Source organism: Pseudorca crassidens, chromosome 9 (genome assembly GCF_039906515.1).
Source record: "Pseudorca crassidens isolate mPseCra1 chromosome 9, mPseCra1.hap1, whole genome shotgun sequence".
Lineage (NCBI taxonomy): Eukaryota > Metazoa > Chordata > Mammalia > Artiodactyla > Delphinidae > Pseudorca > Pseudorca crassidens.
Window position 1 is genome coordinate 70,922,570 of NC_090304.1, and position 24,086 is coordinate 70,946,655.

General features: G+C 38.0%; 1 protein-coding gene across 2 annotated transcripts in view; it reads right to left on the minus strand.

Annotated features, from left to right (window-relative positions):
• MRE11 (MRE11 homolog, double strand break repair nuclease) overlaps positions 1 to 24,086 on the minus strand; it is a 65,222-nt gene that overhangs the window by 10,816 nt on the left and 30,320 nt on the right. For both annotated transcript variants that reach the window (XM_067750728.1, XM_067750729.1), the window contains exons 12-16: positions 21,979 to 22,079; positions 20,580 to 20,753; positions 14,787 to 14,843; positions 6,893 to 7,112; positions 5,895 to 5,978 (exon numbers count right to left, since the gene is read on the minus strand). In XM_067750728.1, the coding sequence (XP_067606829.1) occupies positions 5,895 to 5,978; positions 6,893 to 7,112; positions 14,787 to 14,843; positions 20,580 to 20,753; positions 21,979 to 22,079 (636 nt within the window). The remainder of the gene's footprint in view (positions 1 to 5,894; positions 5,979 to 6,892; positions 7,113 to 14,786; positions 14,844 to 20,579; positions 20,754 to 21,978; positions 22,080 to 24,086) is intronic.

Genomic DNA, 24,086 nt, shown 5'->3' on the forward strand with positions numbered 1-24,086 from the left:
AAAGTCCAAAATTCTCCTAGTCAGAAAACTCAGGAATCTTTCCACCTAGCCCAAATTTATGATTTACTCATTTTTCCTATTCCAGGTTCTATCCCCAATCTTAGGATGTCTACCTGAGAGAAAGGAAAGGCAGAAGCAGAGTTCTTACCCACCCTACTCAATCACTAGCCTCACATCCTACTCTACTCAAAAGGCTGGAGAGGGCAACTGAATGCAAACGCCAGCAATCGTGACTCTTTCAAAAACTATTTCTGCTCAATCGTTATTCACTAATTGACCCCTCAAACTCTCGGCTCCTGGAAGAAACAAGAGCCTTCCTTTCTTTTTATCCCCAATAAATATTTGTGTGATAAATTAACATTATCAGAAAATTAAGCACTCGGTTCTGTTAGGAAGGCAATACATACTGTATTGGGGGTTAAAAGCTCTGGTTTTAGAGTTAGAGCCATGTGGACTCACTAGCTGGGTGACTGTGGCCAAGTTCCTTGGCTTCTTCAAGTCTCGGTTTCCCCACCTATAAAACAGTGTTAATAATACTTGATGCTGAAAATTGTTGACAGGATAAAAAGAGGTGGTTAATGTAATTTGTTTTGGCAAGCGCCTAGATGTAGTAGGTCTTCAAATGATTTCGCTAGTAATAGTGGATGGAGTAGCAGCAGTGGTAACCATGGTATAAATTAAATGCAAAGACAGAGGCTTCTTTTATTAACTTAGTCACTATCCTCTGCAGACAAACTTCAGTGGAAAAGTCTGGGCTGATAACGCTCATTCACAACCGCTGCTGGCTATAAGTGTAACATCTACCTTTCCCAATAAAACTCCAGTACTATTATACAAATCTCTACACTCCATGGAGCTTGTTATAATAGGATTGAACATTTATTTATCTCTTCATTCCTCCACTTATAATACGAACGTAGAAGCTATAGTTTAAAGTTGCTTTTTTTTTTGTAACCAAGCTTCATTTTTTAAAAAAAATTTTTCATTGCTTTTATTTATTTATTTACATCTTTATTGGAGTATAATTGCTTTACAATGGTGTGTTAGTTTCTGCTTTATAACAAAGTGAATCAGTTATACATGTACATATGTTCCCGTATCTCTTCCCTCTTGCGTCTCCCTCCCTCCCACCCTCCCTATCCCCCCACCCCTCCAGGCGGTCACAAAGCTGATCTCTCTGTGCTATGCGGCTGCTTCCCACTAGCTATCTACCTTACGTTTGGTAGTGTATATATGTCCATGCCTCTCTCTCGCTTTGTCACAGATTACCCTTCCCCCTTCCCATATCCTCAAGTCCATTCTCTAGTAGGTCTGTGTCTTTATTCCTGTCTTACCCCTAGGTTCTTCATGACATTTCTTTTTTTCTTAAATTCCATATATATGTGTTAGCATACGGTATTTGTCTTTCTCTTTCTGACTTACTTCACTCTGTAGGACAGACTCTAGGTCTATCCACCTCATTACAAATAGCTCAATTTCGTTTCTTTTTATGGCTGAGTAATATTCCATTGTATATATGTGCCACACCTTCTTTACCCATTCATCCGATGATGGACACTTGGGTTGTTTCCATCTCCGGGCTATTGTAAATAGAGCTGCAATGAACATTTTGGTACATGACTCTTTTTGAATTATGGTTTTCTCAGGGTATATGCCCAGTAGTGGGATTGCTGGGTCATATGGTAGTTCTATTTGTAGTTTTTTAAGGAACCTCCATACTGTTCTCCACAGTGGCTGTATCAATTTACATTCCCACCAGCAGTGCAAGAGTGTTCCCTTTTCTCCACACTCTCGCCAGCATTTGTTTCTAGATTTTGTGATGATGGCCATTCTGACCGGTGTGAGATGATCTCTCATTGTAGTTTTGATTTGCTTTTCTCTAATGATTAATGATGTTTAGCATTCTTTCATGTGTTTGTTGGCAATCTGTATATCATCTTTGGAGAAATGTCTATTTAAGTCTTCTGCCCATTTTTGGATTGGGTTGTTTGTTGTTTTGATATTGAGCTGCATGAGCTCCTTGTAAAATTTGGAGATTAATCCTTTGTCAGTTGCTTCATTTGCAAATATTTTCTCCCATTCTGAGGGTTGTCTTTTCGTCTTGTTTATGGTTTCCTTTGCTGTGCAAAAGCTTTTAAGTTTCATTAGGTCCCATTTGTTTATTTTTGTTTTTATTTCCATTTCTCTAGGAGGTGGGTCAAAAAGGATCTTGTTGTGATTTATGTCATAGAGTGTTCTGCCTGTGTTCTCCTCTAAGAGTTTGATAGTTTCTGGCCTTACATTTAGGTCTTTAATCCATTTTGAGCTTATTTTTGTGTATGGTGTTAGGGAAAGTTGCTGTCATCCCAAACTTATGGTAACTATAGTTAGTACTCCATGGTTATTTTGTCAGAGACCATATTAAAAAGTCAGTTCCGTTTTTCAAAAAAAGGCCAATGTTGGAGTTAAACTGCAAAACCATTGGACCAAATCAACTGCATAAAAGACAAATTTAGACTGATTTATAGAAACATCCATTATCATGAGTTAATTGTAAACACTGTCACTAATACTAACAGCAGCAGTCATTTATTGGATTCTTTCTAAGTGCTGTGCTCAGTAATGGTTATGCATAGCTCATTTAACACTTATAACTACTCTGGGAAGTTAGTACTCCTCCTCCAGTGGGAGGACACAGTGAATAGGTCATACATTTATTTAATTGAAGTCTTAGAAGGAAAGAAAAAGAATAGCACAGAGGTAATATCTGAAGGGATAAGAGCAAAGGATTTCTAGAAATGATAAAAGGCATCAATTCACAGTTTCATGAAACCCCATAAATCCTAAGCAGGATAAAAAGAATCCCATATCTAGATTCATCATAGTTTAAGTACAGAACACCAGAGACGGCCAGCCGGAGGAGAAACAGATTACTTCAAATAAAGCAACAAGCTAAACTAAGAGCTGATTTCTATTTTTTTTTTTTTTTTTTGCGGTACGCGGGCCTCTCACTGTTGTGGCCTCTCCCGTTGTGGAGCACAGGTTCCGGACGCGCAGGCTCAGCGGCCATGGCTCACGGGCCCAGCCGCTCCGCGGCATGTGGGATCTTCCCAGACCGGGACACGAACCCGTGTCCCCTGCATCGGCAGGTGGACTCTCAACCACTGCGCCACCAGGCAAGCCCAATAGCTAATTTCTTAATGACAACAATGGAAACCTGAAGACTCAATCTGAGTGATTAATTCTGCCCACTGGTGTCAAGGAAAGTTTCACATAAAACAACAAAGCCATGATGAGAAAAGGCAGTTTGGGCTAAGGTAAAGGGAAGTAATTTACAAAGTCTATGCCTCTGTGTTGCACACTGACCAACTTTTGGTAGTTTAACATGGAAGTGTTCATATTTTACTCACGATCCTTTTCTAACGCCCTCTGTTTTCTCTTTTTTTATAATACCTCATATATATATATATATATATATATATATATATATATATATATATACACATACAAACATTTCACAAAAGCCTACTATGTGCCAGGCTTTTGGCTTTCCTTTTTTTTTTTTGCTGTACTGCGCGGCCTGCAGGATCTTAGTTCCCCAACCAGGGATTGAACCCGGGCCCTTGGTGGAGTCCTAACCACTGGACCACCAGGGAATTCCAAGGCTTTTTGCTTTTAATCCCCAGAGTAATCCAGTATGGCAAGATTATTCCCAATGCACACGTAAGCAAACTAGGAGAGTGAGTGAGTTGTCCAAAGTCACAACGCTTTTTACACGTTAAACTCTTCCCAGATCGTTTACCGTGCTGCCTTTTTTCACTTCCTTTTCCCTTCTCTGCTTTTATCTTACACCTTCCAAGAATGTCACAGCATCTTTCTAAATGCCATTTTCTAAAGGCAACAGAGACAATATACTTCTAAAGTCAAAAGATAAGGATCTCAGCTGGCCCTACTCAAGTACTGAATAATCCTTGAATAAAAACATAGCAGCAGAACTTTTGATAAGAAGGTTCTTTAAGAATCATTTAATAGAGCTGATGTTTTTATCCATTCTCCAATGTCATCTGTCATCCAGAAAATATTGAAAACTTCCTCTGATGGAGTCACAACTCACTTCCTTCTGAGGCAGCTTACACCATCTTTATGTTGGTTGATAGATTATTCCGTATAATGCAAAGACTTCTCTACTGAGAGCCAGTAGCTCAACCTCTAATCTTCTCTTGCTCTGGAAACTAACAGTAGAGTGGTTACCTACTCACTCTGAAGGCCAGAGAATGTGGGATCAATTCAAGCTCTAGAATTTACTAGTTGTGAGACTTTGGGTAAGTTGCCTATCTTTTCAAAGCCTCAGTTCCCTTTTCTGTAAAACAGAGAAATAATAAGTGCCTATCCCACTGAGCTGTTGAGAGGCCTGCAGTAATCGTCGCATAAGTATTAGCTATTATTAGTACTATTAGTGGTTTTATCAACCTAGGGCAAATTACTTAGCTCAATTCCCTCTTCTATAAGAGAGGGAGTAGGTGAAATTGTTCTTAAGCCTTCCAGGTCCACTTTATCACATAATAAACTTAAATCTGTGTGTGATTAGCTTTTCCATCTATCCTCATTGGGTTGGTAGTTCTTAACCTGGAGCCCACGGATAGGCTTCATGGGGGTCCCTGAGCCCTCTGAAATGGAATACAATTGCATATGAGTACTTATTTAAAGATAGGAGACATAGCTTTCAGAATCCATAACTTAAAATAGATTTAAAACTACTGTCTTTAGAACTATATAAATCAAATCTATTCGATCTTTGATATAACAGAACTTAATTTCTGTAAAGACTTGAATTTTTTCCCAGGTTAGATATCCTAAGTTCCTTCTATCAAATTTTTTATATTATATGGTTTCTTTTCTGAATGATCATATAAAGTTGACATCTTTCTTGAAATACGGTTTCAAAAGATGAGCACAGTATTCTTGGCATGATACATCCAATTAGTACGAGGGAGAACTTCCTTGCTGTAAAGAAGCATTACTTCTATTAATAATGCTTAAGGCACCGTTAGATTTGGACAGTTAGATCAACCTGCACAACCTTAGTGACTTAAGTCTTTCTTACTTGGTTCCCGACTAATATCATATACTTCTCTGAGCAGCTGTCCTTTTGGACATAAATACAGTTTATATTTACCCTTGATAAATTTCATCTTGTGAGATTTAGTCCAACTCTCCAATCTGTCAAAAATTAATCTCAAATAATAAGATAATATAAATAAAATACATATGGATATACTCTGAATGGTAGGGAGAAAAATATATCACCACCTATTTTAACATATATTTTAAATCTGACTTACAACTTACAACACAGATCTGACTTACAACTTCCTCTGATCTCATAAACTGTAATATTAAAAATAGTTTATAAATTTCTATATTAAATTATTACTAAAATACTTTATAAAAATAGGTTCCCTTAGTTTGAGGCTAATTTTTAGACCACAGCAACATACACAAAATCAATTCAAAGAATCCTAACTATAACTTCCCTTAAATGCAGCTCACATGACTCTATACTAACAGTAGAGATGGACAAAAGCAGCATGAGGAAAGAAAGTTTACAGTACATTAAGGAGCAGTTCCTTCTCTCTTAATCATTGTTGATACACTGACCAACTGCCTTTTCCATGTCTTAGTGACCCCTCTATAAAAGGGAAATAACCAAATTTGTCTAAAGTGGGATATAAAAATTAATTTTTAGAGCCCACCCTCTTCAATAGCCTCCATGAATGGCAAAGGTCTTTTAAAGCAGCATAATTTATCCTGTGATTCAACACAAACCAGTAAGGTTTACTCATGGGCTTTCCTGAGTCTTCCTGTGTTGGAATTTATAAGTACCTGCTAGGTGATCTTTTGCAGTCTATACTCACCATCTATAATAGACATATTTCTAGATGTTGACGTAGTGGCCTTTGAACTTCTGCCTGGAGTAGAAGTCTCCAGAGCAGCGCCTGCTGTTAGAATAATGAGCGGTCAGTAAACCAGTCCATCAGTGGCTAAGGATTTTTTTGTTTTTTTTAAAAAAACACCACTAAATAAAGTTATGTCAAAACATAGTTTATGTGTAAAATGTCAAACATATATATAAGAAGAAGCATCTGGAGTCTGATCAATCAATTTTCAGAGACTATTCTTAGGCCGCACTTTGTTCATATTGTTCCAATTACAATGTAAGGAAAAAATTTATAAATGTAAGGATAATGAAAACAATTATCACTAGAAGATGGGGATTTCTCTCCTGGGAGATTTTTAACTAAAGTACTACCCACTTTAACAGCTTAAAATTCCGACAGATAAATATTTAATAGAAAAATAATTTAAAACTATTCCTAGGGATGGATTTCTATAATGCGTCAGGAAGTCACTGGATGACTATCTCCTATTATTTGGCCTATTCAATGACAACAGTATCACATTAGACACAATGATGGCAATTAATTTAATGATTGCTTTAAAAAATCAAATTGTGTAGGGGCAGTTTTCAAAAATAATAATTTTTATAATCTGGAGTTTTCTTCCTGCTGTTAGTGGGCATTAGCTAGACATTTTCCTTAAGTGTTTGCCTCACTATTACTTTGTACATGTGAGAGTAAACATGTCTATTAAATGTTCCCAATGTGTGAGAAGCACTATGAAATTCTTTAAAAAAAGAACGTGTTAAGAACTATTCAAACTATATGTGCATGTGGCCATTCAGAATTTATATATGTGAAATGTACATGTTGGAACTACATTAAAGACCATTTTTATGCATTGTAAAAATAAATTTTTAAAGGACTGTGTAACTCAATTCTGCCAATATGAACACAATTCTGAATTTCCCACACAACTGCCAAGTGTGAATGTGTAAGAAAGACTCAGTGCTAACCTCTTCCTCTCTGAGATCCTCCTCTTGACACTGGATTCTGCCCTCTTCCTCCTCTCCGGCCTCTTCCTCGGCCTCTTCCTTTGTTGGCTGCTGCTGTGATGCTGTCATCAGAGTCATCAGCCATCTGTTCTGCCAAATCTATACTCATAAGGTCATCAGCACTAAAGGCGGAAGCAGCTTCCTCTGACTGAGATCTGAGGGCTCTGGCCCTACTCATGGCCTAAGAGGGATGACAAGAGGAAAATACACATCAGTAGACAATGCAGCAGCCTAAAAGTCATTAATCCAGCCACTCAGATGGACATTTCATATTGCCAAACTGTCTAAACTATTATTTTTCACTAATCATGCTAAAACATGTAAAACAGGAGAAGCTCCCTCCCCCATCAATCAAATTCAGTGCCTACGATTTGTTAGATCAATTTACAATACTACTGATACCTGTAAAATGAGACCTTTTGAAAATGTGTATCAGGAACCATAAAATTTCACAGAATCAAAAGTTTCAGAACTGGGAGGAATGTTGGCAATCACCCCTAACGCAACACCGCCATTTGTAAGAGACTGTCATCATTTGAGCTACTTTGTACAATGGGCTCTTGATAAATAACAAGAAAAAAAACTGGAGGTCGGTGGGGAGCTGGAGGCTGCCGCGGGCAGCCGGGACACCTGGCTTGGCCGTAACCCCGTCCGGGGCCTGGTGGGACCGCAAGGGCCCATGGCCGAGCCAGCTCCGTTACCTCTGACTTACAAAGATGTGGCCGTTTATTTCTCCGAGGAAGAATGGCGGAATCTAGAGGCACGGCAGAAGGAGCTTTACAAGCAAGTAATGAGAACCAATTATGAGATTCTTGTTTCTCTAGTGAAGAACCAATTAAAGTAACGGAATCTATAGAGAAAGAAAAATAATCTTGTGTCATGAACCCCGTGCCACCCCAAAAGAATGTTCCAAGCATCAAGATCACATGGATGTGGACTTCCCTGGTGGCGCAGTGGTTAAGATTCTGCCTGCCAATGCAGGGGACACGGGTTCAAGCCCTGGAAGATCCCACATGCTGCGGAGCAACTAAGCCCACTCACCACAACTACTGAAGCCCACTCACCACAACTATTGAAGCCCACGCACCTAGAGCCTGTTCTCCATAACAAGAGAAGCCACCACAATGAGAAGCCTGCGCACAACAGTGAAGAGTAGTCCCTGCTTGATGCAACTAGAGAAAATCCACATGCGGCAATGAAGACCCAACAAAAGATCAAATGGATACGAAGTGGTGTATTAGTGTGGGTTTGGTTTGCATTTCCTTCGTGGCTAATCATGTTGAGCATCTTTTCATTTGTGTATCTTTTAGGAGAAATGTCTATTCAAATAGTTTGCCCATTTTTGAAGTGGGCTATTTGTCTTTTTATTGTTGGGTTATAAGTGTTCCCTATTTGTTCTGAATATCGAACTCTTATCAGATATATGATTTGCAGATATTTTCTCCGTTTCTTGGGTTGTCTGTTCCCTTTTTGATGGTGTCCTTTGATGCACAAAAGTTTTTAAGTTTTGATGAATCAAGTTTATTTTTTCTTTTGTTGCTTGAGATTTTGGTGTCATATCTAAGAAGTCATTGCCTAATCCAGAGTCACAAAGATCCACTCCTATATTTTCTTCTAAGAGTTTTATGGTTTTAATGCATATATTTAGGTCTTTGATCCTTTTTTTCCCCTTCTTTGATCCATTTTGAGCTAATTTTTTTATACTGTGTGATATAGGGATCCAGCCTCTTTTGCATATGGATATCCAGTTGTCCCTACACCATTTGTTGAAAAGACTGTCCTTTCCCCCATTGAATTATCTTGGCACCCTTCTGGAAAACCAATTAACCATAAATGTCAGAGTTTATTTCTGGATTCTTGATTCTGTTTCATGGATCTACTTGTCTAGCCTTATCCCAGTACCACACTGTTTTAATTACCATTGCTTTAGGATCAGTTTGTCAATTTCTGCCAAAAAATAAAAAAGGCAGATGGGGTTTGGGGATTACTGTCATCTAAACAGTACTAAGTCTTCCAATTCATGAACATGGGATATCATTTCATTTATTTAGTACTTTTTTTAGGACTTTAAAAATTACTTTCAGCAACATTTTATGATTTTTTTTATTGTGCAAGTCTTATGTTTATTTTATTGGATTTATTCCTAAGTATTTTACTCTTTTTGATGTTCTTGTAAATGGACTTGTTTTCTTAATTTTTTTTTTTTTTTGCGGTACGCGGGCCTCTTACTGCTGTGGCCTCTCTCGTTGTGGGGCACAGGCTCCGGACGCGCAGGCTCAGCGGCCATGGCTCACGGGCCCAGCCGCTCCACGGCATGTGGGATCTTCCCAGACCGGGGCACGAACCCACGTCCCCTGCATCGGCAGGCGGACTCTCAACCACTGCGCCACCAGGGAAGCCCTCTTAATTTTTTTTTGAAAAATAGTTTTATTTTAAAAGATGCTGAGAGTTCAACCCAGATGAAGACTGAGAATAGGTGTATGGATTTATATTTTTTAATTAATTTTTGTTGGAGTATAGTTGCTTTACAATGTTGTGTTAGTTTCTGCTGTACAGCAAAGTGAATCAGTTATACATATACGTATATCCCCTCTGTTTTAGATTTCCTTCCCATTTAGGTCACCAAAGAGCATTGAGTAGAGCTCCCTGTGTTATACAGTAGATTTTCATTAGTTATCTATTTTATATATAGTAGTGTATATATGTCAATCCTAATCTCCCAATTCATCTCACCCTCCCTTCCTCCCTTGGTATCCATATGTTTGTTCTCTACATCTATGTCTCTATTTCTGCTTTGCAAATAAGTTCACCTGTACCATTTTTCTAGATTCCACATATAAGCGATATTATATGATATTTGTTTTAGATGTATGGATTTAAATAAAAGATAGTGATTCCTTTTTTCATGACACTAAAAAAAAAGAAAAGAAAAAAACTCACCAAAAATAGCTGCTATCTCTGGGTGATGAAATTTTAGGGTGCTTTTTGTTTTCTTCATTATTATTGAATATTTCAAATTTGCTACAATGTACGTTTTCTAAAATATTACTTTTGTAATCAGAAAAACATAAGCAATAATCTCTTACAAATATATAGTAAAAAGAATTAGGTAGAACAAAACAATTGAACACCTGGAAAATAATAAAAACGTGAGGGCCAAGATTTTAACTTAATAAATTTTAATTTGATAAGAAACTGTCTAGAAAAGACAAGTTTGAGACTTAATGAAATATCCTAACTCTGAAATGAATATAGATTTTCTGATTAAAAAAAGAATAAGAGCAATGCTGCCCTGATGTCTTCCTTTAAACCTATCAAAATGTAACAAGGAGAACAAAAATTTTAAAAATAGCTTTTTGAATAAAATTAGAAAATTGCTCCACCCACAAAACACAAAACCTAGGAGAAAGAGTTAATGGGTATAGTGAATATTTGGCCTAGCTAAGGGAGAAAGTTGAGAAGAGTTTCAGACAGTGTAGAGAGCTCCAAAATTGATCTACCCGTGCCAAGAGGCCATGACAACAGTCTCTCTTGCTTGGAATGACTAGTTCTGGGTCTAAGAACAGGCATCTAGAGCTTTTCTAAGCTCTGTGTGGTGCCATGAAATATGGAGAGACAGGGCTAGATGAGGAGATAAGCACAGAGCAGGCAGGGCAGAAGCAGGAGTGCAGCGGGTGGGGAGAGGTGGAGGTAACCCAGCTTCACGCTGATGAACTTGCTGAAGTGAAACAACAGCTAAGTCACTATGGGAACGGCTCAACATGGCATTACAACTCCAAAAGAACAAAACTTTAGGGAATACAACCAAAAAGATACAAAGAAAAAATAGTTGAAAAAGATTTCAATTCATCTTTCTTGTCCCAGATGAAGTACAGTCAGTCATAATTTTCAGACTCCGTATATGCAAATTCACCTACTTGCCAAAATTTATTTCTAACTCCTGATGCATTTGTGGTCATTCATGGACACGTGCAGAGAGGTGCAAATTCTGAATCGCCTGACACACACCTTCCCAGATGAGGTCGAACAAGGCGACACTCAGCCTTCTTTAAACGAGTATCCTTTTCACACTACGTTTAGTGCTGTGTTCACAATTTTGTGCTTTCAGCTGGGGATTTTACTTTTAAAACGGCCCCCAGTGTAGTGCTGAAGTGCTGTCTAGGGTTCTTAAGTGCAAGAAGCTGTGATGTGCCTTATGGAGGAAACACATGTGTCATATATGCTTCATTAAGGCATGCACTGAATGGGCCACAAGTTCAATGCTAATGAATCAATGATATATATTGAGTAAGGTCTTAAAACAGAAACACACATGGAAAGGGTTATGTATTAATCAGTTAACAAAAATGTTGTAACCAGTGGCTGGCAGGAACCTATTCCTATATTTCCCCTAGGAGCAACAGTTCAGTGTTCACTCAGTGTTTACAGTGACTTTATAGAACACAACTACTAGCTCTACATTAAAAACTACATATACAGGGACTTCCCTGGTGGCACAGCAGTTAAGAATCTGCCTGCCAATGCAGGGGACAAGGGTTCGAGCCCTGGTCTGGGAAGATCCCACATGCCGCGGAGCAACTAAGCTCGTGTGCCACAACTACCGAGCCTGCACTCTAGAGCCCATGAGCCACAACTACTGAGCCCACGTGCCACAACCACTGAAGCCCGTGCTCCTAGAGCCTGTGCTCCGCAACAAGAGAAGCCACCACGATGAGAAGCCCGTGCACCACAAGGAAGAGTAGCCCCCGCTCGCTGCAACTAGAGGAAGCCCGCGCACAGCAACGAAGACCCAATGCAGCCAAAAATAAATAAATAAATTTATAAAATAAAATAAAAAAAATATATTTAAAAGAAAAAAGGAGATCTAAATTAGATAATAAGGTAGATCTAGCTGATACATGTTGAACTCTGTACTCTGAAAATAAACAATATACTTCTTTTCAAGACCCCATGAAATGTTTTAACCAATATATAATGGGATGCTAAGAAAAACATCAATCCTAAATAGTAAAAGGAATATTATCATACTTTCTAATCACAATGCAATAAAATTAGAAATTAATAAGACAAAAGCCTGGACTCCAAACTGCAAAACAAAACAAAAATTGTAGAATACCTAGAAAATGATAATAAAAATACTGTATACCAGAACACATGAAACAATTTTAAAATGAATTGTTAAATTAAAGCAAAGAAAGGAGAATGGAGGGGAAAAAGATGTAAGGAGAATTAAAAGAATTGTGATAAAACACTTTGCTCAATTCTAAGTAATTTGGAAAATAAATGACCTAAACTGAATCAAAAAAAGATAGTCTCAACAGACTAATTAACAACATTTTGAGAAAATTCTTAAAAGAACTACACTCCTGAAAAGGATCACAACCAGAAAGTTTCACAGGTAAATTCTACCAAACCTTCAAAGAACAGATGATTCCATGGCTATTTCAATAGGAACAGAGCATAAAGAAAGAAAGCTTTCCGCTGGTTTTTATAAAGCCAGCATAACATGGTACTGAAAACTGACAAAGGACTGCATGTACAAAAGGAAAATTACAGTATCTTACTCATGAATATCAAAGCAAACAAAAGGAATCCCGGGGTGCATGGAAAGACCAGTACACCTATTATCAGGGGCTTCACAAAGTGATACTAAGGTTGGGTCAATAATAGGATAGAAAATAATATAATTCACCATATTAACAGAACACAGGAGGAAGAACCCTGCATGCTTATCTTCACAGATGCCAACAAAGCTCTTAATTCATTACCCATTCTGGATTTAAACAAACAAACAAAAAACTCTCAGGAACAAGTGGATACTTCTTTTATATAACAAAACGAGTGCTCTTATAAACCAATTAGAGAAAGACCAATGCCCTAGGCAAAAGAAAAAAATATTCTATGCAAAGAACATGATCAGGTGTTTCATATAAATATAACTTATTAAACATAAAAACTGCTCAGACTCACTAGTAATACAAGTAGTATGAGTTAAAAGCAACAGTAAGAAATAATTTCTCACCACTTAGATCATAAAGATCAAAAGATGTAGTAATATGTCATGGCCGGAAGGATGCAGGGAAAAAAGCACTCCCTAATACTATTGGTCGGAAGAGGAACTGGTGCAACATATTTGGAGTGACTTGGCAGAATCTAGCAAAATTTAAAACACACATGCCTTTTTATGACTATTACTTCTTTGAATGAATTATCATCATTGCCAAATTTCATACTGTGCCTTTGTCTAAATACTACATCTTCATTTTAGCATCTCAAACATTATACTCAGATAATACTTCATCTTTCTGTACAACAGACTGTGGACTTTACTGGTATCTTTGAACTACATTACTTCTATGAATTTACCTCATGAGTGGAGGCATAGGGCCAATGGCAAGACAATGTTTCCATATACTTTTTGCGAGATTTAAAAATATACTACCCTAGTATTATTGTACTTTTTTGTAGTAATATATACGTAACATAAAAATTAACCATTTTAACCATTTTTTTTAACATCTTTATTGGTGTATAATTGCTTTACAATGGTGTGTTAGTTTCTGCCCCATAACAAAGTGAATCAGTTATACATATACATATGTTCCCATATCTCTTCCCTCTTGCATCTCCCTCCCTCCCACCCTCCCTATCCCACCCCTCCAGGCGGTCACAAAGCACCGAGCCGATATCCCTGTGCCATGCGGCTGCTTCCCACTAGCTATCTACCTTACGTTTGTTAGTGTGTATATGTCCATGACTCTCTCTCGCCCTGTCACAACTCACCCTTCCCCCTCCCCATATTCTCAAGTCCGTTCTCCAGTAGGTCTATGTCTTTATTCCTGTCTTACTCCTAGGTTGTCATACAGAGTGAAGTAAGTCAGAAAGAAAAAGACAAATACCGTATGGTAACACATATATATGGAATTTAAGAAAAAAAAAATGTCATGAAGAACCTAGGGGTAAGACATTTTAACCATTTTTAAGTGTGTATTTCAGTGGCATTAAGTACATTCACATTGTTGTACAACCACTGCCATCATCCATCACAACTTTTTCATAATCCCAAACTGAAACTCCATACCCATTAAATAACCCTTCATTCCCTAACCACCTCCCCCAAACCCCGATAATCACTCTTCTACTTTCTGTCTGTATGAATTTGACTACTCTAGGTATCTCATGTAAGTGGAATCACACAGTATTTGTTCTTTTATGTCTGACTTACTTCACTTAGTATAATGTTTTGAAGGTTTATCCATGATATAGTATGTTCCATTCTATACTTCAATTTCATTCCTTTTAAGGCTAAAGAATATTCCAATGGATGTATGTATCACATCTGGTTTACCCATTCACCTTTTGATAGACTTTGGATCGTTACTACCTGTGGGCTATTGTAAATAATGTTATGAACATTGGTGTACAAATACATGTTCGAGTCCCTGCTTTCAATTTTTTTTGGTAAATACTCAGAAGTGGAATCACTACATCATGTGGCAATTCTATGTTTAAATTTTATATTATTTTATAATAGCAGTTGGGAATTATTTTCATTAAAAAGAGCTCTTCGGGCTACTATTCCTGCGCCTCCCCTCCATGCCTGCACCCACCACATACACACATGCACAATTAAGTAGGTTTTCGACAAGAGCAAAAGGGAAAAAAAAGAGAATATCAGCAAGCCGAATACTCGTAGGCCGAATTGGAATAAGTCAAAGGCAGCGGTCCTCAGCCAACGCCTGCTCAGTCCTACCCACCCAAAAGAGATCCTGTGGACTGACTGCTCTAAATAAACCTACTAGTTATTCTGATTTAACAAGCTGACATATAATAAAGGAATTTTCAGAAAAATTACCTCTCGGACTTCATCGTCTTCTTCGTTCTTCTGTCTGCTTTCTCTGAAACGACGTACCTGGATTATAACAGAATAAATCACAAAAATGTTACAAACATGTCTGTTATGTAAATATAAAACTGATTAACTGATGTTTTCCATTACAACGTAAAATTCGGAAATTCAAGTATAGTTTTGTTTCACAAAAGATTAAAGAAGTCATATTCCCCCAGTGACTTACATTAAAAATTCAGAAATGTACTCTAAGGAAAACTGGCCCTAAGCAAAATGATATTACCTGCTGACCAAATGCTCCAAGTCATTGAAAAACAGCCTGTCGGACTGCAAAGGAGAAAATTCTAATGTCCTATGGGTGTTATAGTTCAGTAAAAGAGCTAAAAACAAAAACCTCTCTTTTAATAGGCTTGAATTATTACACTGCTCAAATCATTCTTGGGCACCTGGCTGCAAGTCATCCAGGAGGCTCTCTGAAATGGTATCTGAAGTGGGTGGGCCCCTGAAGATCCATTTTGCTAACAGCCAACCACCAAATGTTTGCTGTCTGCCAACCCTGGTCCTGGTGCCATGAAGGATACAAAGCTTCCTTTTTTACTGGTTCCTGCTCACAAAGCACTTATAATATAGTTATATAGCTAGAAATAAACTCCATTTATTTAATAATTTACTCGGCCCATATTTCCTGAGCCAAGCTATGTGCCAGGTGCTATTGCAGGAACTGAGAATACAATAATGAACAAAATGGTCAAGAATCCTGCCCTCCATGGAGCTTACAATCAGTGTGTGCGTGCGTGTGTGTGTGTGTTACAAAATAAGAAACAAAATAAAAAGTTATGTTGTATTTTAGAAAGTGTATAGGATCAAGTTAATTTACAGCTAGACTGAGAAAGCTCCACCCTTACCTCTGAGGAGCCTCTGGCATTCCCAGGGCCAAATTATTTACTGATGGATTTCAACCTGCATGAGCAGTTAGACGGCGTGGTTTGATTATGCAACCAGAGAGGCGTAAAAGACTCCCTGGAAACTTCTGCACAGATCTTGGTGTTCTGTCCCGGGTTTGCTGTGTGCATATAAGGACATGAGAAACAGATGCCTGGTATCTCTCAGATCCCTAATGCCTGCCTATACTCCTTCTCTTGCTGTACCGTTATCAGTTGCCTTTAAATAAAAACTTTAAGTGAGTATGTTCAGTGGAGTCTTATGAGTCCTTTCAAATATGTGAACCTGTGAAATCTTTGCAAAAGGTGTTAAGTGCTCAGAGAAAAGTAATGCAGGAAGAGGGACAGAGAGTGCGGACAGAGGCTACAGGATGATCATCAAAGGCCTCACGGAGAAAGTAGCAAAGCAAGAAGGTAGCAAAGATTTTAAAAGGTAGGGAATGAACCTTGAAAATAACGGGGGAAAATCATTCCAGTCAAAGGAAAGAATATATGCAAAGGCACCGGGGCAGAAGCATGGTATGTTTAAGAAACAGCAAGGAGGTCGCTGGGCTGGAGCAGACATGAGGATGAAGAAGTAACAGAAACCACATTGAGTAAGGCCTTGGGAGCAACTGTAAGGACTTTTGTTTTTAGGCAGGAGTGACTTCATCTAAACTATGTTAGGATCACCAACAGCTCAGCTGAGCTGAGGACAGAACAGAGTGTGGAGGAAAAGCACAGGCAGAAACAAGGAGACCAGTTTGGAGGCAACAGGAGTAATCTAGGTGAGAAATGGCCAGGCCTTGGACCACTGATAGAGATGAAGGTGGTGAGAAATAGTCACATTCTGTATATATTCTGAAGGTAGAGTTAAAGGATTTCCAGACAGGATATAGGTGACAGAAAAAGAGGAGTCAAGGATAACTTCAAGGTTTACCGCTTGAGCAAATGAAAGAATAGCGCTTCCACTAGAACCCTACAGGCAGAGCAGGGGCTAAGGTTCAGCAATTCAGACTGGGAATGTTGGAAGTTGGAGAGGTCTATTAAACATCCGAGTGGAAGGTCTAGCAGGTTGTTGGCTACATAAGTCTTGAGTTGGGAGGAGAGGTTTGGGCTAGACTTTTGAAAAGTCATCACCAGATGACAGTATTTAAAGCCAGGAAGCTGGGTGAGAATACAAAAGGAATATGTAGACGAAGAAGGGGTCCAAGGACTGAGTTCTGGAGACTCCAACTTAAGAGGCTGGAGAGGTGAGAGGAATCAACAGAGACTGAGAATACACAGACAATGAGCTGGGAAGAAAACCAGAAGAGTGTGGAGCCCTAAAAGCCAATGGAAAAAAGGTTTTAAGAAGAGGTCAAGTGAGATTTAAGATGGAGAACGGACAATGGATTTAGCACTGGAGGTCACTGGTGCTTTGACAAGAGTAAATTCACTGGAAAGAGGGGGTCGAAACCCCTGAATAGATGGATTTAAGAGAAAAATGAAGGCGAAGAATCTGGGCAGCAAATACAGAAAACTCGGTGAAGCAATTCTGCTATAAAAGAGGAAAAAAGAAATAGAATAACAGCGAAAGGGAAACAGGATCTAGGCTCCAGAGTTTTGTTGAAAGAAATAGCAGCATGTTTGTTAAGATTCAGTAGAAGGGGAAGAATACAGGAATAATATTTTTTTTAAAAGACGGCACAGCATGTAACAGTGCTCGAGGTGGCATGTGATATATCAAAAGCACTGAGTCATTCACAGAAGAGAAATGAGCATCAGAGTAAAAATACCGAGCAGGCATTATGTGTCAGTGTACTGAGGGCTTACGTGTATTCTTTTAATCCTCACAACAACCTTGAATGAGGTTCTATTATCCCCATTTCATAGATGAGGAAACTGAGGCACAGAGAGGTTAAATACTTCACTGACGGTTCCATAGCGAGTAAGGTCATCTGGTCTATAGTCCATACTCTTAGCCACCATGCTACACACACACACCCCCACACACCCCCACACACTCTCTCTCTCTCTCAAAAGTCATGATGTCACTCCTGGTGTGGATGATCATTTTGGGGAGTGGAGGGTGGGAAGGAGGGTTTGTTTGTTTTATTTATTTACTTTTTTAGAGCAGCTTGGGTTCACAGCAGAATTAAAAGGAAGGCACAGAGATTTCCCATATAGCCCTGTCCCATACATGCACAGCCTCCCCTATTAATATCAACATCCCCCACCAGAACTGTACAGTTGTTATAACTGATGAACCGATACTGACACTCCATACTCCATATCACCTAAACTCCTTAAGGTTCACTCTTGGTGGTGTACATGCTATGAGTTTGGACAAATGTATAATGACATGTATACATGTATAACCCACCATTACAGTTTGATACAGAGTAGTTTTACTGTTCTAAAAATCCTCTGTGAATCCACCTTTTCATCCCCTTATCCCATCCCTGCCCAACCACTGACAACCAGTGATTTTTGTACTATGTCCATAGTTTTACTTTTTCTAGAATGTTACATAGCAGGAATCATACATTAAGTTACTTTTTCAGATTGGCTTCTTTCAGTTGGTAATAGTCACTTAAGGTTCCTCCATGTCTTTTAATGGCTTGATAGGTCATTTCTTTTTAGCACAGAATAATATTCCCTTGTCTAGATGTTTCACAGTTTATTCACTTACCTACTGAAGTACATCTTTGTTGCTTCCAAGTTTGGGCAATTATGAATAAAGCTGCTATAAATATCATGTGCAGGTTTTTGTTTAGACATAAGTTTTCAACTCCTTCGGGTAGATACCTAGGAGCACGACTGCTGGAGAGTATGGGAAGAGTATGTTTACTTTTATAAGAAACTGACAAACTGCCTTTCAAAGTGACTGCACCATTTTGCATTCCCACTCGCAATCTAAGAGTTCCTGCCGCAGCACGTCCTCACCAGCATGTGGTGTTGTCGGTGTTCTGGAATTTGGCCGTTCTGACAGGTGTGTAGTGGCATATCTCCTTGCTTTAATTTGCATTTCCCTAATGACATAAGATGTCGAACATCTTTTCATATGCTTACTTGCCCACTGACTACCTTCCTTGGTCTGGTGAGGTCTTTTGCCCATTTTTTAATTGGATTATTAAATTTTCTTATTGTTGAATTTTAAGAGTTTTTGTATATTTTAGATAATAATCCCTCATCAAATTTGTCTTTTGCAACTATCTTCTCCCAGTCTGTGGCGTGTCTTCTCATTCTCTTCACGTTATCCTTTGCAGAGCAAAAGTTTTTAATTTCAATGTAGTCTAGTTTATCAATTACTTGTTTCATGAATCGTGCTTTTGATGTTGAATCTAAAAAGTCACCACCATATACAAGGTCATCTAGGTTTTCTCCTATGTTATCTCCCAGGAGTTTTGCAGTGTTGCATTTTACATTTAGGGGGTATGGTCATGTTATATTTACGGCACTTGCTGACAAATCCACCCATGCTAAAAATTTATGAACCTAACATATGCAGAGCCACAGGGTAAGTAGTTTTAGAGTGTGGATTAGCTGCCTTCCCTGTCAAAGTACCTGGCATTTAATATTACTGGTTGTACATTAGTTGACACCATAAGGCTTTAAAAGAATCATGTTAAATGACTAAAAGCACAAAAATAAAAGTAAAAGGGAATGAGTTTTAAACATAACATTATGTTCTTCTGCTCAGAGGGAATTTGGAAAATACAGGAAATGATCCCCTATAATCCCACGACCTGAGCATAACCACTGATAATGTTTGGAATATCTTCTTCCATTCTTTGCATACACGCACCCACTCACATATAAAATAAAAATAACTGGGATCACATTGTGTATAGTTTTACCACTTTGGAATTCTTTTCCCACTCAACACTGAAAATACTTTTGCATGTTCTTCAAAACTGTAATTTTTAATAGCTGCATAGTATTCCATACTGTGTATGTGCCAACATTTATTTTACCAAAACATCTCCAACTTTTCCCCACTGCAGATAACACTGACATAAATTACTCCACATTCTAAATCTCTATCTCATTATTGTCTTAGGAAAATCTCCCAGGGCTGAGTTAAAGGACAAATCTTAAGCTTCTTGACATGCTTAAGAAGGCAAAAATGCTTTTCATTGCAGCTGTTCAAACTCTGATACTCCTACCAGCAGAGTACTAAGTATCTTTCTCAAATTGTTGCCACTTTGATAGATAAAAAATACATTTAATTTGAGCTTCTTTGATTATCCTAGGTTAAATACCAGTTTCATATGCCTATTAGCCATTTATATTTCTTTTGTGAACCACCTATTCAGGTCCTCTGTTCATTATTCTATTGAAATGTTTAATATTCTTCTTAAGATTCATAAGAGCCCTTTAACGCAGTAAGAATATTAACCTTTTGTTCTGCCCACATACGAATATTTTCTCCATGTCGATACCTTCTCATTTTGTTTTTTGACAATTTGACATGCAAACATTTAAAAATTTTATGTAGTCAAATCTAAAGAGTTTTCCTCTGCTTTTATGCTCAGAGGGACTGCATTTCCTAGATGAAATTCAAAATCTCAATCAAAACTTAATAAAAAATTGAGATAAGCAGACATTTTCACCCTATGGGGTTCATTTTAAAGCACTTTCATGATCTTCAAGAGAAGATACTAGCTATGGGCAACAAAACTAACATTCACTGGGTATCAATCATATTTGAGACTGTGTTCTAGACACTTATTAGACATTTTCTAATTTAATCCTCACTTTATGATCTCAATTTTATAGATGAGGAAACTAAACAAATCAGTGAAGTTAGTGATTTACCAGCAAGAAACTTAGAGCTACTCTTAAGGAGAGACTATCTAAATAATAGATTTTCCACCCCAAATTAGTTACTCACCTCTTCATCGATTTTATCTTCTAGGGCATCAGTATGACGTTCTTTAAGAAATCGCTGTGTTTTTTCCAACTGATATTTCACTAATTCCTCTATGGCATCTTTTTCTTCCTTGTCCACAAATTCTTGTACTGCTTCACCCATTCCCCTTTCTGTTAGAAGTGAGAGCTGCACGTTCTGTAAGAGACATATAAATCACTGGATGCAGCATCTTCCTTACAAAACAATTCTGTATAAGAAAGGAAAATTACAGAATAATTTTACCAGAGAAAAAGACAAAAAAGTCATCTAGTTATTGGAGGGAAAACACAGCAAAGCAAAATAAATCAATGGACGGTAATTAAGCCTACTGATAAATATTAAGGGCCAGAAAAAGCAAAGTAAAAACAAGAAACAGGGGTAGAGTACAGGACTTGTGAAAATGCAGAGGCCTGAGAGGCTGGGACACAGAGTCCAGAAATAGCAGCTGATGACTAAGAGAGCAGGTTAACCAGTGTGGTAGGCAGAAAAATGGCCCCTAAAGGTGTCCACATCCTAATCTCTGGGACCTGTGAATATGTTACATGGCAAAGGAGAATTAAGGTTACAGATGGAATTAAGGTTGCTAACCAGCTGCTACAAAACTGGGAGATTATCAGGGACTATCCAGGTGGGCCCAGTGCAATCACAAGCATCCTTGAAAATAGAAGAGGGAGGCCGAAGAAGGGAGTCACAGAGAAGTATCCGGGGAAATGACGGCCAGACAGATCCAGCGTTGCTTGCTTTGAAGATGGAAGAAGGGGGCCCGGAGCTAAGAAACACGGGTACCTCCAGAAGCTGGAGGAGATGAGGAAATGGAATCTTCCCTACAGCTTCCAGAAAGGAACACAGCCTTGACAACACCTCAGTTTTTGTCCAGTGAGACCAGTGTCTGGTTTCTGACCTACAAAACTGTAAGGTAATAAACCTGTGTTGTTTTAAACCACTAAGTTTGTGGACATTTATTCCAGTAGCTGTAGGAAGCTAATACAACCAGAGGATCTCAAAGTGGCATATACCCACAAAAATAAGAATAGCTTCACCATCCAGTGGCTTATTAATAAAGTAACTCTGAAATTACATCCAGATGCAAGAAAATTAAATCCTGGATTCAGACTTAGGTAGTAGCGATAAAAAGAAAGAGGATAACAACAGTGACAATAATAGACACAATAATAACAATATTAATGACTGACATTAATTAAGCACTTATTTTTCTTGATACGTAATAACTATAAATGAATGTAATTGTCACCCTGCTTACTTCATGGAGACATTCTGAGGATTCATTTTGTTTAAACTATCAATTACACATATCTTAAATTAAAATCTGTTATTATAAGATAGCCATTATCTAAACTGAGAACTGTAACTAAGAAATTACCTTCTCTGCAGTTTGAAAATACTGTTTCACAAGGTCTTCTACCCTTAGAGTTGTTACTTCTGAAGGTTTTGTGATGAACTTCCCAAAGTTGATCTCTTCTCCTAGAAAAAAGAAGTCCATGAAAAAAAAAAAGTAGCAGTTTCTCTTTTAATGTTAAAGTGCCCAAACTCACTGAAGGTTGCTGTCAGTGAAGGAGGTATGGCCAAACTTTATCAACTGTCAGTTTGCTCAACCCAGTAAATTTTGAGGCAAAAACATGTCATTTTTGCTAATATCTAGAGTCATTTCCCCAAAGTCTGTATTTCTTTTCCAAATCTCCAAGTAGTATGTCTCTTGGAGCTATTCTCACAGAGTGGTCCACAGATCTCTGGGAGTCCCCCATACTGGTTCAGGGGGCTTAAGGTCAAACGTACTTTCATAATAATACTAAGACGTTATTTATCTCTTCCACCGTATTGACATTTGCACCGATGATACAAAAGCAGTCGTGGGTAAAACTGCCGGTTCCTTGGGATGAGTCAAGGCAGTGTCTCTGAGTTCTACCGAGAGTCATCACTTTGTACTCACAGTTCAAAACGAGACAAAACAAAAAGCCAGTTTCACATAAGAATGTCCTTGATGAAACAGCAAAAATTATTAATTAAATCTTGGCCATTAAACACAAACCTTTTTAATATTCTGTGAGACAAATGGGAAGTAGGTTTAAAGCACATTTGCTTCATTCCTAGGCAGGATGGTTGTCTCAAAAAACAGCAGGTACGGTATAAAAAGAATACTGGGCAAGAAGTCAAAAAGCATAGGGTCCAATAGGTGCTCTGCTCATAACCTTTGTCAGGGAAATGAATATTAACTGTCTAGCACGTGTGTGACCTGGTGTGGAAAACACAATGATAAAATGACAGGATGCTGCCCATAATAGCAAATGATTACAATACAAGATGGTAAGTGCTACAACAGAGGTAAGAACAGAAAATATGACACACGGAGAAGAAATAAATTAATTCTTCTCAAAGAAGGCTGAAAATAACATGCAGATAGCAAACGCAGTTATCATTTGACTCAAGACTTGCACTGCAACTAAGAAGTCCGCATGCTGCAACAGAAGATCCTGCATGCTGCAACAAAGACCCCACGTGCCATGACTAAGACCTGGTACAGCCAAAAATAAAAACAAATAAATTAAAAAAAAAAAAAGACTTGCAGAATGAATAAGACTTACTAAGCAAAAAAGGAAAAAGAAAAAGTATTTTAGGCAGAGGGAAAAGTTTATGCAATGGCTTAGGGGGTAAAGAGGCACAAAGTTCAGTGTGCCTCTTACAAAGTGGTGAGGACAAGTGAATAGAAATCTTTTTTGAATTTCAAGACAGGAGAATTAATATTGCTTCATAAATATGATTACTATATTTTACTACGCCAGACACAATGTTAAGACCATTTACACACAGTATATCACCTAATCCTCACAACAATCCTGTGAGGCAGGCACAGTTATTATCCTGATTTTGTAGACAAGAAAACAAAACATCAGAGATTAAGTAATTTGCATGATGTCACACATGTAGTTAAAGTAGCAGAGCTGGCCAAAACAACAATTTCATGCTTTCGATAAGATATACAAAAGGGTCACTGTTTCCATTCAGCAATTAATGTTTAAACAAAAAAGGGATCATGAGAACAAAACTGACAATGGATGAAACTCAAGTAACATAAAGTACTAGGTTCTATACTCCACATTCTCACAAATGCTACACCCCAAAAATTCAAGGAATTGATAAGAGTGGACAATTAAAGTAAATCACCATCAGTAAGTGACTAGCTAAAATTCATAGCATAAAAATATCATTCTCTGATATGGATTTCCCCCCCCAAAACAGTATTCTATGAGCTCCATTTAAATAGCCAGAGGACTGTTTCAGGCTGAATTAACAGCACACACCATTGTGATCACAATTTCACTATGAAAAACAGAAGCTCATTAAATCGGGGTTAATGAAAATCAAGGTAGCGTACATGTAAACAAGGGCCATATTTTTCTATGAAAATTCTGACTCGATAGCTCTAAGGAGATGAGCCTCTGTATTTAAAAGGACCAATACTTCTTAAGAAGA